General features: G+C 52.2%; 2 protein-coding genes across 2 annotated transcripts in view; one reads left to right on the top strand and one right to left on the bottom strand.

Annotated features, from left to right (window-relative positions):
* Positions 1-175: 175 nt before the first annotated feature.
* CA11 (carbonic anhydrase XI) lies at positions 176-5,675 on the bottom strand. The gene is made up of 9 exons (XM_012643088.1): positions 5,022-5,675; positions 4,858-4,932; positions 3,991-4,133; positions 2,270-2,455; positions 1,965-2,060; positions 1,720-1,792; positions 1,477-1,631; positions 1,052-1,217; positions 176-305 (listed from the first exon to the last, which is right to left on the bottom strand). Exons 1-9 carry the CDS (start codon positions 5,086-5,088, stop codon positions 280-282), a joined length of 987 nt encoding a protein of 328 aa, XP_012498542.1. The 5' UTR covers positions 5,089-5,675; the 3' UTR covers positions 176-279.
* The window catches only part of LOC105809326 (galactoside 2-alpha-L-fucosyltransferase 2-like), a 29,498-nt gene continuing 16,205 nt past the window's right edge, over positions 268-13,560 (top strand). Inside the window, exon 1 of the mRNA XM_012643087.1 lies at positions 268-307. The gene's annotated coding sequence lies outside the window, so the exon portion shown is untranslated. The remainder of the gene's footprint in view (positions 308-13,560) is intronic.

The raw sequence follows: 13,560 nt of genomic DNA, 5'->3' as shown, positions 1-13,560 counted from the left end.
AAGGGGCCGCTTAAAGGGGCCGCTGTCCAAATGATTGTTTTGGGAAGCGGGAAGCCAAAAAAATCAGAGTAGTGGAAGCTTAGGAAGAGGGGAATTGGTTTCTGGAAGAAGGCTGACGACTGATTTTTTTAATACCCAAGTGTTTCCCCACCGCGCCTGGAATCAGACCACTGAGAAACAGGAAGCATTGTGTCCCTTTAATAGCTTTGCTTTGGGGGTTACTCCCCTTCTCTTGCGGGGAGGCTTGGGACGGGCGGGCGCAATCCTCGATGGGGAGTCTCAGCGACCATGGGGGGCACCATCCACTGTAAGACAGAGGACACGGGTAGCGGGAGTTAGGACAGGCTGGGCCGTGCAGGCGCGTGGGCTGGACCGCGCAGGGCTCCCCCACAGGGATGTGAAGGGGAAATGGGAATGCACCGGGTTGAGAAGCGGGGAAACGGCGAGACCCTAGACCAGCGCTGGGCTGAACCATGAGGCGGCAACCGAGGGTGGGATAGGATGTCCGGATTCAGCACTAGGCTGAACTACTTGAAGGTACTGATGGGGGTGGGCGGAGGCCTGGACTGTACCATGCTGAGAAGCCAATTAGATCGCAGGGCTGAACCACAGGGAGGCAGCAGGGAGGGAAAGGAATCGTATTTTGTTGATTCTCGGTAAGCGGGAGGGCCGCTGTCGCACGGTGGAACAGCACAGGGTCGTACCACAGGGAAAGAGGGAGGGGATCCAGACTGTACCATTTGGGAAGTCACAGTAACAGGAAGGACGGACCAGTAGGTAATTATACCACTAGGCAGCCAGGAGGCTCGGGTTATGTACCAAGTTACAAAGCCGTGAAGAGGAAGGACAAATCATGGACCTGCAGTGGTCCTCGGCGGGATGTGGAGTGTACCACGTCGAGACGCAGGGAGAAGGGAGAAAGGGGGAGCTCAGAAGGCTAGACCATACGGAAGCCGCAAAGCGGGGTGGGTCTGTGTTATATTGAGACACCACGGGGAGACACATAAGCGGGTTAGACCAATACGTGGAGGAGGTGGAGATTGGACCATACCATGCAGGCGATAGTTAGGGCCTCGGCAGCGCCTCTCGGGGTGCCGGGGGTCCCTGTTGCCCCTCAGTGCCCTGTGGGCCAAGGGCTGCAGGGGCCGGCCGTTACCGCTGAGGCTCTGGAAGATCTGAGAGGGAGGATTCTGGCTCAGGAGTCTCAGGGAGTGCATCTGCCAGGGAAGGAGGGTGGGAAACTGGGAGTGAATAGTGAATGGTCCTGGTGACGTCACGCAGGAAACCCCGCCCTTGAGAGCATATGGGTGGAGCCTGTTCTCAGCCCCACCCCACCTCAAGGGTTGTCTGACCCTCTTGCCTCCTTGAGTCCCCAGTCTATGAGGACAGGCGAGTAGGCAAGGCAAGAGGACGCCCAGGCCAATGAATGAAATACCCAGGCCTGGGGGTGAGGGGGGTGTGGACACACAGGATCACCTGGAGAGAGGTGATATTGAGGGCCCGGTCAATGAGGATCCAGGTGACAGTCTCCGAGCAGGGTGGGGTGCTGAGAGAACCCTGATAGGTGATGAAGCCGAAGGATTCGGGGAATAGGAGCTCCAGGCTCAGGTCTTGAAGAAAGTAGGCATCATCTGTGGGATTATCAGGCCAGAGTGAAGAGGGATGCCTCTCTTGAACACCCCTCATGTGTCCCCCTGCCCCAGCACGCCAGGGACTTACTCTTGTAGGAGATGCGGGTGATGGTATCACGGTTAAGGAGGCGACTGAGGAATGGGTTTGAGCTACCAGCCACCTGTGTTGGGTGCAAGGCGAGGAAGCAAGAGCCGAGATGTCCACGCTTTCAATCCCCCCTCCCCCAGGACCCAGGAGCCTGGGCCTCCCTGCCCCCCCCACCCCCCTCTTCCCTCAGACCCTGGATCCCAGGCCCTGGGCTCCTCCCTCCTCAGAATCTTGCCTCTGCTCACATTGACAAAGAGGCTGAGAATGGCCAGGCCATTGGGGCCCCGGGAGGCGGCGCTGAGGTTCCCGTAGAGTTCCTGGTTGAAGTGAATGAGCTGCACCTGGGGGGAAGCACAGAGTGGGGGTCCTCCAGCAGAAGAGGAGGAGAGAATGACTAGCTTTGTGGGCTTGAGGCAGGTTGAGGATTAGTGCTTAGGGTGAGAGGCCAGTTCTGTCGGGGAGGATGGGGTTAGGCATTAAGAGAGTGAGGTAGGAGGAATTGAGGTGACTCAGGGTGGAGGGTCTCAGGTAACAGGTCAGTGGCCACCACCTCAGCAGAAAAGCCCTGGTGGTTGATCTGGTGTTCAGAGCCAGTTCCATCTCGAGCTCCAAACAGCAGCCGCAGTTCACTGAGTCGGTGGCTATAAAGGAGGGGACCCCCAGACACATTGACCACAGGCCGGGGCGCAGGCAGGAAGGAGACATGGCGGCCGGTGTTGTACAGGGTTCCCCGGAGCTGTGGGAGAGGCGTGAGCTGTCAGGGGGCCACAGTAAAGATCTTTCCCTTCCATTTCCCGTTCCTACATTTTCTGAGTCCAACAATCATTTAATCATTCAGCATAGTTTGAGCACCAACCACTTTCCAGGCTCTATGCTGGTCCATAAGAGGTGCCCAGTATTGGTGAATTCATTTAATTAGCAAATATGGACTGAGTTGCCACTATGTGCCACGGATGGCAAAAATAGAGCAATAAACATGTAGTCAAACATCCTGGACCTCATGAAGCTTATGTTCTAATGGGGGAGAGACAGACAATAAATAGCGAATCACATAAGAAACTGCTTAATTAATTACATCCTGCATTCATGCCGGGAGGAACTGGGAGCTCTGAGAAAGTGCAATAAGGGACCCAGCTTAAATGGGGTGGGCGGGGGGCGGGGGGGTGGTGATCAGGAAAAGCTTCTCAAAGGAGGTGACATTTGAATGGAGACCTGAAGGATAAGCAGGGGTTAGTTGCAAAAGAACAGGGAGAAGGGTATTCTAGGAAGAGGGAACAGCAAGTGCAAAGGCCCTAAGGTGGCCTATTTTAGTGACAGCAAAGACACCAGTGGGACCAGAGTCCACTGAACAAAAGAGAGAGTGGCAACAGGGGCCAGATGGTGCAATGGTGCAGGCCTTTGTTTTGCATTTTTATTTAGATAAACTGAATATATATATATATATAAAACACATTTGACAGAGTGCCAAACACACAGTAAGTGCTATGTGTTTGCTATTATTACTTAACCTAATAGAAGTATTTGGAGCAGGAGAGGGATATGATCTGGTGTGCGTTTTAAACATCTCTGTAGCTGCGGCGTGGAAAATGGATTGCAGGAAGCAGAGAGGCAGGCTAGCAAGGAGGCTACGCCACCAGTCCAAGTGGGAGATGATGGTGGCATGGATGAGAGTGGGGACAGTGGAGGGGGTGAGAAGTGAAAGGACTTGAAAAATATTTAGCAGTAAGGCTAGAAAGGACATGGATTGGAAATGGCAGTGAGGGAGAGGATGGGATGGGGAATGGCTCTGAGGGTTTTGGCTGAAGGGTGCCACCAGCTCTTATAAGAAATAATATGGCAAAGTGAGTCCCAGCATGCATGCTGCTGGGACCACACTGCCTGGTTTAAATCCCAACACTCACTCTAGCTATGTGGCCCCAGGCAAGTAACTTAACTTCTCTGTGCCTTAGTTTCTACATCCATAAAATCAATGTAATAATAGTATTATTCTGTGGGGTTGTTGGGAGGATGAGAGAGCTTATCAGGCTTTTAAAACTGCCCGGCATGGGAAATGTTCTGGTTTTCATTGCTTCTACGGAGATGGGAATACTAGGGAGCCATGTTTGGGAAGGGAAGAACAGGTGATCCATTTTAGAATGCAAGGAACCTTCTCTCCACCCAGTAGGAATCCCCTCCTTCCCCAAGGCTGACCTCCCACCCAGCACCCCATCCCCCACCCCTCTCATACCCACCCCCAGAAGAGTCAGTAACTCCTCCCTCCAGGCCTCTTACCTTCTCTCCTCCAGTGCTGAGCCTTAATGGGGGCAGAAAGGGGTCATAAAGGACCCTCTTCAGCTCCACATCCACAGGGCTCTGCCGCTTCCCCACGGCACACAGACTCCAGGCTGCATTCACCAGGCCCCAGAAAGGAGGCCCTGGGGGCAGGGGCAAGTCAGAAATAGGGACTGGATCCCAATGCTGGGATCTGCTGAGTGAGGGCTGTGGTCTGGACTCCTGGATCCCCCAGGAGGAGGGGCTGGGGACCTGAATTACTGGGTCTGAGGGAGAAGGATTCTGGGATCCAGAATCCTGAGTCCTAGAAGAATCTTAGAATAGTTTCCTAAGACTTCCTACATCTCCAAGCCTCTCTTTGACCCAACTCATCTTAAATTAAGTCATTGTGGAAAGAACTACAGCTCCCAGCAGGCCTCAGGGCTGTCAGCCTACCCATCTACTGCCTGCCAGCCCCAGAGCCCCATGGGAGTTGTAGTTCCTTCAGTCTCCCTTGTCCCACAGTGGGATAATGAATGTATTGAGGAGAGGAGTTGCAAGGGAGAGCAGGAGGAGGTGGGGGACCGGGCCACCAAGGCTCTGGTTCCCAGCAGGAGCCAGGGCCTGCTTCTGCCTGCACACACACACACATAATCTCCACCCCCACACTTTCTTTCCTTCCACTCACTCCCACTCACTACTTGAAATGCGCATGTATAATGTCCCTTGGTGAGCCCCCGGGGTTCAGAGGCTGGCCCGACTCCTGAGGGAGGGAGGAGGGGGTTGGGACGTCTGGTCCTGGGGCGAAGAAGGGGCTGGGGACCCATACTCCTGAGTCTAAAGGAGGCGCCTAGGGGCTGGATTCCTGGGTCCCCGCCTAGGCTGCACCTGGCACGAAGTTTCCCTGGAGATTATCCTTGTAGCTCCACCAGTCCTCCGGGTCAGGTGCTGGTCCGATGTGAGCTGGGAAGACAGCAGCCTGCATCCTTCTCCTTGGCACCCCCGCCCTCACCCCCCCCTCAGGGGCTCCTGCCCCGAACCTCAGGTCTTACCTGCCGCCCCCAGTGCGGCCCAGAGTACCAGCGCTCGAGGGGCGCTCAGACGAGCTGCAGCCCCCATCCCCAGGAGGCCTCCGAGGGACCCCTTCCCCAAGCCCTGTCCCCCTCTCTCAGCTCCTCTGTCCCCTCTTCCTGGGACCCTGTCCCTCCAGGACTTCCAGGCTTCCTCGCCTCCCCGCAGGGAGTCCCAGTTCCCCAAATGCTGAGGCAGCGGGGGACTAAGACCCCCTCCTCCAAACCCACTCTTCTCTCCTCTTCCTTCTCTCTGTGCTTTTCCTTTTTCCTCTCCTCCTTTGCCGGAACCCGCCAGTCTCCCTCTACCTCCTGATCTTCCTACTCCTCTCTCTGCCTTCTGCTTCCCCGCGGGCTACCTCTTGGTTTCTAACCCACACTCCCCGCTTCGTTCTCTTTTCATTCAGCTCTCCCAAGCCACCTAACTCCAGGTCTCCATCCTGCATCTCTCACCTCCTCCTCCCCCTCCTCCCTCTCGCCCTTCCCTGCTCCTGCCTCTTCGTTCTCCCCACTCTGCTTCTTCACCTCCTCCCGCCCTCCCTCTCTGCCGGTCTCCAGCTTCGCGCTCTCTCTCCACCTCCTCCTTTCCTGCCTCTTCTCTCAGTTTCTCTGTCTCTCTCTTCTCTCTCGTCCCTTCCTCCCTCCTCCCCCTCCCTCTCTTCTCTCTTGGTGTTATTTAATTTTGTTGTGTTGTTGCGGGGGGCGGGGGACGGGTGATCTCACAGCAGTGCACACTCCTCGGCCTGGTGGTGGGGGGTGCGCTAGGGGCAGGATTGGGGGGCCGGTGGGGGGCTGGTCCCAGCTTCCAGCCGCGCTAGGGCCGCGCGGGCGGGGGTGGCCGGGACACCTGGGGCCCGGAGCTGGCTGTTCCCATCCTCCGCAGAAAGGGAAGGGGGGGCGCTTAAGGTGGAGCAGGGAAAGTCTTCGGCAGTCTCCGTGCTCAGGGCCGCCGGCCTCGGAGGATCCGGGTTTCCCTGGCTCGCGGTACCCGGGCTGGAGCCGCCGCAGCGCCTGCAGCCCCCGCCCAGGGCTCCCCTCGGTGCTCCGCCAGGGCTGCCTTAACCGAGCTGGGGGATCCCCTGGGAGACTGGGGTGCAGTGCGGGCCGCTGGCCGGGAGGGGGAGGCAGAGACCTGGCGAGGGAGAGAGAGGCAGGGAGGGGGGCCCCGGGAGGACGGAGGCGAGAGAGCTGGAGGTGAGGACCCACATCTGCGGAGGCTGGGGAAGGGAAGGGAAGGCTGAGATAGATGCTGAGAGACATGGCGGAGGGAGCTGGCAGGGTAGAGATGCGAGAGCAAGATGCCAGGCAGGAAGGGGCGGGGCGGGGCGGGGGGGGGGAGAGAGAGAATGAATGAGTGATACACGTAGAGGCAGAGATACAGAGACACAGACAGACATGGAGACATGCATTTAGAAGCAAAGAGACTCAGAGACAGAGAGAGCAGAGAGAGACCTACCAATCCAAAGGGGGCGGGGGGGGGGCGGAGAAAGAGATCCAAAAACAGAGAAAAACACCAAATATTAAAGAGAGAGAGACAGACAGACACAGAAAGAGACACACATACAGCAATACAGGCAGAGAGAAATAGAGAGAGAGGGAGGGACAGAAGCACACACGTAGAGCTAGAGACAGAGAGACCTGGGGACAGGCACACACATACACATCTATAAATAGAGACACTCATGCAGAGAAAGAGACTTCAACAGAGAGGAACAGAGGGACAGAGATAAAGAGACCCAGACAGAGGGAGAGAGGCCCAGAAACAAACTCACCGATGTAATGGGAGAGACTAGGAAGGAATCGGAGAGACAGAGGCATTCGGGCACAGCGAGTTTGAACAGACATTTAAAGACTAGAGAAGGAAAGAGGCAGAGACATTCAGGGAGAGTCAGAAATGGAGAGAGACACAGAGAAAGCACACAAGAAAGAAAGGTATGTATTAATTATCTGACGCTGCACGACGCATTACTCTAAAGCTCAGTGACTTAAAATGAAGAAACGACGTTTATTGTCTCCCAGTGTCTGAGGGTTAGGATTTTGGGAGTGGCTTCATTGGGTGCCTCTGATCTCTCATGAGGGTGCAGTTAAACTGTCCAGCCAGGGCTGCTGTCATCTCAAGCCTTTTAAGACCTAATCTCCAGAAGTCACGTATCTTTTATTCAGAGTCGCCAAGTCTAGCCGGCACTCAAAAGGAAAGACATTAGGCTCCCTCTCTTGAAGGGAAGGGCATCAGAGAATTTGAGGACTTATTTTGAAACCGGATGGAGAGAGAAAGAGAGAGAGACAGACCCTTAAAGACCCGGGAGGCTTAGAGGTCACTGAGACACTGCTTCAGAAACACAGAAATGTGTCGAGGGAGACACTTGGAGAGACAGAGGGAGCTATGGAGACAGGGAAAGAGACAAAATACTGACAACAACAGCAATAATAATAATAGCTACAGTAATAAAGCACTTCCTACACACCAGGCAAGGTTCTGAGTACTTTCTATATACTCGTTCATGTCATCCTCACAGCTGCCCTGTGATGTAGAATTGTTGTTATCCCATTTTACAGATGAGCAAACCAAGTCTCAGAGGGCATAAGTGACTTGCCCAGAGTTATACAGTTGAGGAATGGTGGAATGGTGGGGGGAGGGGAAGGTGTAAGTGCACAACAGAGAGAAACAGAGAAAACAAGATAGAGACATATGCGCAGGGAAGCGGGGAAACTGGCAGGAAAAGACCAGCAGAACAACCGAGCTCTGATGAAGAAATAAATCAGTAAAATGGCAGCTGCCCCGGCCTGAGAATTTCCTGGTGCCGGGGCTGGCCTCACACTCTGTAGGCTTAATTTCAACCCTCAAAGCTGCCCCATGAGGTGGGGGTGAGTATCAGCCCCATTCTACAAATAGAAGACTGAGTCTCAGCGAGGAAAATGACACACCCAAGACATAGTGGGTTTAACGGTGAGTCCCCCCAAAAATGATATGACCACCTAGACCCTGTGAATGAGACCTTATCTGGCAAAAGGATCTTCACCGCTGTAATTAAGGATCTTGAGATAAGATCATCCTGTATTATCTGGGTGGACCCGAAGTCCAATGACAAGTGTCCTTATAAGAGGAAGCCATAGGGAGATTGGAGACAGAGGGGAAGGCCATTTGAAGACAGAGACAGAGACTGGAGTGATGTGGCCACAAGCCAAGGAATGCCAGAAGCCACAGAAGCTGGAAGAGGCATAAAACAGATGCTCCCCTAGAGTCTTGGGAGGGAGTATGGCTCTACCAACACTTTGAATTTCGATTTCTGGCCTCTAGGACTGTGAGACAATAAATTTCGGTTGTTATAAGCCACCACATTTGTGGTAGTTCTTTATGGCAGCCAATCCAGGGGTGGGGAGAAATAATGAGAAAGACATGGAACTGATCAGAGGCGGAGACAATGAAGGAACAACAGATATGCAGAGGGAGAGACGGGCCAACTGATACTGCAGGAAGAGCAGGCTCTGCCCACCATGTAGGGCTCTCCTCCTCCAGGAAGCCCTCCCTCACCACCCAGCCTGGGTCAGTGCCTGCTGTGGACATTCGCAATGCCCTGTGCTACCTCCATTAGAGCATAGATCTCATTAGAGAGGGACTGTGTCCCCGTGTGTCCTCCCTCGAGGCCCCAAGCCTGACCCATCTCTGGGTCCCGAGCCTCACTGCACATGGGGCCTGGTGCACAGGGTTCCCCAGGAGACAAAAAGGGCACGACTGAATGAAACCATACCCCTGATGTCTCTCCCCAGAGAGTCTGCCTGGTCCTGTGTGTCTGGGAGACACTTGGATTTTCTGTAATGCCCCTGGAGGGTCTCACCTCCTCCAGGAAGTCTTCCCTGAACTCTCAGGCTTGGTCAGGTGCCTCTTTTAGGCTCCTATAGTGCCCTGTGCTGTCTCCATTGTTACATATCATACTGAACATGATTGTACCCAGGTCTCTGTCCTCCCCCCAACTCCCTCAGATGGGGCAAGTCCCGGATCTGACTCAGGCCTCAGTGCCAGCGTTTTCCTGGGAGACCTCAAGAGAATATGTTGAATGGATTAAAAAGTGCGTGAGTGAAGTAAAAATATAGGGACTGTGGCATTCAGAGATGGTCTAGAAAAGAATTTTTTTGCATGAGGCTTAAGAGAAAGGCTTCCTGGTGTAGGTCACATTTAACTTCCTGACTCTCTTTCTGTCCCCATAATCCCAGTCTGAGCTCAGAACTCATCTTCTCCTACCTGGGTCCTCCCGCCAGCCTCCTTCTCCCCCTCTCGTCTCCCTCCCTCTGCAATCTACCCCCTACAGATCCCAAAGGGTTCTTTTTATGCCCAGAGTTGACCCTCCTCTCCCATGGCTCCCCATGACCCCTGGACAAAGTCCCCACTCCTTAGCCTTTCTGTCATACCCAAATCCTTCCTCTGTCTTTCAAAATCCACCTCTGAGAGAAGATTCCTGATTTCTAGGCTGGGTTCAGGGCCTTCTCTGGGCTCACCCAGTGAACTGAGCCAACTCAGTGGTGATGATTGCCCATGTCGGCCTGTTTTAACACTGTTTGCTTCTTGCACGAAGCTGAGCCTGCCCCTCCCCTGCTCACAGACCCCCCATGGTTCCCCAGTGCCCCTGGGAAAAAATGCCAGGTCCTCAGCCTGGCCTTAGAGACCCCACAAACCCTGGCCAACCCTAATCCCCATGCCAGGCCCTTCAGTCTCTGGACTTTTGCCCAAACTGTTCCCACTAACTGGGGCTCCCTTTCCCCCTTGTCTGCTGGGCAAATTCCTGCTCAAACTTCTGTACACTTCAGGAGTCCTATCCTCTAGGAAGCCATCCGACAATGACACGAGGTGGGCAGGGGCCTCTTCCGAGCTCTGGAGGCCACCTGTGCTGCCTCCATTATACTGCACAGACAGACTGGGCCCCGTGCCCAGAGGAGGAGGGAATGGCCAGGCCGGAGGTGGGTCCCAGATGTGGATTTCACGCCTATTCGTCTCGGGCGCTGGGAACAAAGTTTGGGTCATAAGGAACATATGGGCCTCACTCTGCACAACACTTTCATCTCCTACCTCCCCAGCCCTGGAGTGGGGGGCGGCGGGGCCAGGGCTTTCCAGGCTTGGGTGGTTCCCACAGCCCCTCTCACCCTCCTCACCCCTCTTTCCCTGCCCTCAACTCCCACTGCCTCCCAGAGCCCAGCAAAACCCTCCCGCCTTCTGGATTCTCTTCTCCTGGGGGAGGTGTGCCCTCTGGGTGTTTGAATAATAACAAATTCTACTGGCCTTTAGTCTGCTTTAGGCACTGTTCTAAGCCCATTGCATAGATTAACTCACTTAACCCTCAAAACACATCCTGTGGATTATTGTCTATTATAATATCATCATCCCCATTTTACAGGTGGGAAAACTGAGGGACGGGGAATAACAGTGCTGGGATTGTTTCTTTGTTTTGTAGAGATGAGGGTCTTGCTATGTTGACCAGGTTGGTCTCAAACTCTTGGGCTCAAGTGATTCTCCTGCCTCAGCCTCCCAAGTAGCTGGGATTGTAAGCGCATGCCACGGTGCCAGGCAGTGCTGGTGAATGAGCTCTCTGAAGCAGCACCATCCGACAGAACTTTCTGTGAGGGTGGAAATTTTCTATATCTGTGCAGTCCAATATCCTAGCCACTTGAAATGTGGCTAATGAGACCGAGGAGCTGAATTTTTAATTTTAATTAATTTAAATGTAAATAGCCCAAAGTGGCTTGTGGCTACTGTATTGGACAGCGCTACTCTAGAAAACTCAGTTTGAATGATGGCTACTTAGCGTGTGACCATTGCTAAGTCTTCTCGTGTCCCTGAGCTCAGTGTCTTTATTGAAAATATGTTTAATCCAAACACCCGTAGTTTGAATGTTCACCCCCACCTCAAGGCGAGTTTTCCCTGAACGCCTAGCCTCAATTTCTTCATTTGTATAATGGGGGTAATAATGGGACCTGTTAGTTATTCAACACATATTTATTCAGTACCCGTTACGTCCTGGGGGCTGGGGTTACAGCAGTGAACACGAAAGACACAAATCTGAGGCTGGGGCGGCAAGAGGTGGGATGGAATTTCATGGCCAGACAACACCTCCTTCCACTCTCAGCCTCTTTTCCAATAAATGCCAAAGGCTGCTCTGCCTAGCACCTCATGATGTCATAGGATCCTCTGGGCTCTGATTGGTTGAGGGCCTGCTGTAATGTAGGGTCTACTAATTTCCCCAAATATCCTTTCTATTATCTTTCCTTGATATCAAAACACCCTACTTAGCTGGATCCAAGACAGCCCAGTATTAAAGGCTGCATTCCCACCCTTTCCTACAGCTGGATGGGAACATGTGACTAAATTCTGGCCAATGAGATGAGAATACAGGGATGGTGTGTTAGCTCTTGGAAGACATTCTTTTAAGTCAGCTGTGTGGGCCCTTTGATCTTTTCTCTTTGCCTTCCTCCATCCTGCTGCATGAATACAGATGCAATGGCTGGAGCAGTAGCTGCCATTTTGGACCATGAGGACGATAACTGTTCTAAGGATGGTGGGGAAGAAAGTTGTAAGGTTCCTGGTGCCTGGACTATCTCCAGACTTTTTTCTTTCTTTCTTTCTTTCTTTCTTTCTTTCTTTCTTTCTTTCTTTCTTTCTTTCTTTCCTCCTTCCTTCCTTCCTTTCTTTCCTTCTTTCTTCTTCTTCTTCTTCTTATTATTATTTGTAGGTTTCATGGACAGAAATTCATTATTATTTTAGAGACAGAGTCTCACTCTGTTGCCCAGGCTGGAGTACAGTTGCACAATCATAGATCATGGTAACCTTGAGCTTCTGGCCTTACGTGATCCTCCCACCTCAGCCTCCCAAAGTGCTGGGATTGCAGGCATGAGCCAATGCGTCTGGCCTCCAAACTTCTTTTATGCAAGAGAGAAATAAACTCTTATCTTTTAGACCACTGTTATTTAGGTAATATTGTGAATCCTAATGATACAGATGGCATGAGGTACCACTTCCGTAAGTTGGGCTGCAAGTTAGACCATTCATTGATTTATTCTTTCAATAAATATTTATGGAGCATCTATTAGGAGTCTGTCCCTTTTTTAGATGCAGGAGATACATCATGAGCAAAACAAAATCCCCGCTACCATGGTGTTTCTGTTCTAGTGGAACAAAAAATAGTAAAACAAATTGACACATTTAATATATCGGGTGGCAATAAGAATAAAAATAAAGTAGGATAAAAGATTTGAGAAGGATTGGAGGGGGCTGCTATTTAGTTAGGGTAGACAGGGAAGTTCTCTCTGATATTGTGAAATTTGAGCAGAGACCCACGATGGAAAATTCTAGTAGTCACTTATATCCAGTTGTGGAAGGCAGAATCATGGTGTCCAAAGATGTCCGGACTCATCCCCAGAACTGGTGAATATGTTACCTTACATGGCAGGAGGTACTTTGCATATGTAATTAAGGTTAAGGACCTTGAGATGGATAGATACTATTCTGGATGGTCTAGGTGGTCTCCATCTAATTACATGAATCCTTAAAAGCAGAGAACTTTTCCCAGCTGTGGTCAGAAAGAGATGTGAGGCTAGAAGAAGAGGCAGGAGAAACTTTAAGTGTGAAAGGGACTCAACCTCCCATTGCTGGCTTTGAAGATGGAGGAAGGGGCCATGAGCCAAGGAATGTGGGTAGCTTTAGAACCTAGGAACGGAAAGGAAACAGATTCTGTCCTAGAGGCTCCAGATGGAATGCAGCCTTGTTAACACTTGATTGTAGCCCAGTGAAACCCTTGTAGGGCTTTTGATCTGTAGAACTGTAAGATGAGAAATTTGTGTTGTTATAGCTGCTGAGTGTATGGTAATTTGTTATGGCAGCAATAGGAAATGAATATGCCAGTTCTTCTCTCTTTCTGGGCATAAGGGAATTCCACTTCCCCCGCCTTCATGCAGTCGAGTGGAACCGTGTGAGTAATCTTGATGAATGAGCTGTACATGGAAGGGCCAGGAGTCATTCCTGGACCGAAGATTTTATTGTACGCGTGGGACCATTCAGTGCTTTTGCTCTGTCCCTGCCTCAGTGATCGAGGACACCCTGGGTTGTGGTTGGTGCTGCAAGACGGTGAATGTCTGGGTCTTTCAGTTACTCTGTGGAAAACCACCCCTTGCCAACTTGCATGGGACATTTACATGAGCAAGAAATAAACTTTCATTGTGTCAAGCCAACAGAGCCAGCCTAAGCTGCTTAATGGGAAGCCTCAATGACATATGGAAACCAGCTTACTGTTAAATGAGGAAGTGTGTCCCAGGAAGAGAGAGGAGCAAGTGCAAAGACCCTGGGGCAGAGTGTGCTCGTTTTTTTAAGGAAGGGGGAGGCCAGGGTGGCTGCAGTGGCGCTCATGAGGAAGAGTTGTAGGAGGTGTAGTCAGTGATATGTGGCGGGGGGGTAGATCATGTAGGGCCTTTTGGGGTAGGGCAAGGACTTTGGATTTTATTCCGAGAGATGGAAGCCATCCCGGAGTTTTCAGCCTAG

The sequence above is a fragment of the Propithecus coquereli genome, unplaced genomic scaffold (assembly GCF_000956105.1).
Source record: "Propithecus coquereli isolate 6110/MARCELLA unplaced genomic scaffold, Pcoq_1.0 Scaffold193, whole genome shotgun sequence".
Lineage (NCBI taxonomy): Eukaryota > Metazoa > Chordata > Mammalia > Primates > Indriidae > Propithecus > Propithecus coquereli.
Note: the sequence above shows the minus strand (reverse complement) of the source record. Positions and strands in the feature narration are given on the sequence as shown.

Coding starts and splice junctions, on each gene's coding strand:
- CA11 (XM_012643088.1), bottom strand. CDS start 5,088: ATGGGGGCTGCAGCTCGTCTGAGCGCCCCTCGAGCGCTGGTACTCTGG. Junction 1,632..1,719: donor CACCCGCATCTCCTACAAGA/GTAAGTCCCTGG, acceptor ATAATCCCACAG/ATGATGCCTACTTTCTTCAA. Junction 1,218..1,476: donor TCAATATCACCTCTCTCCAG/GTGATCCTGTGT, acceptor CTTCCCTGGCAG/ATGCACTCCCTGAGACTCCT.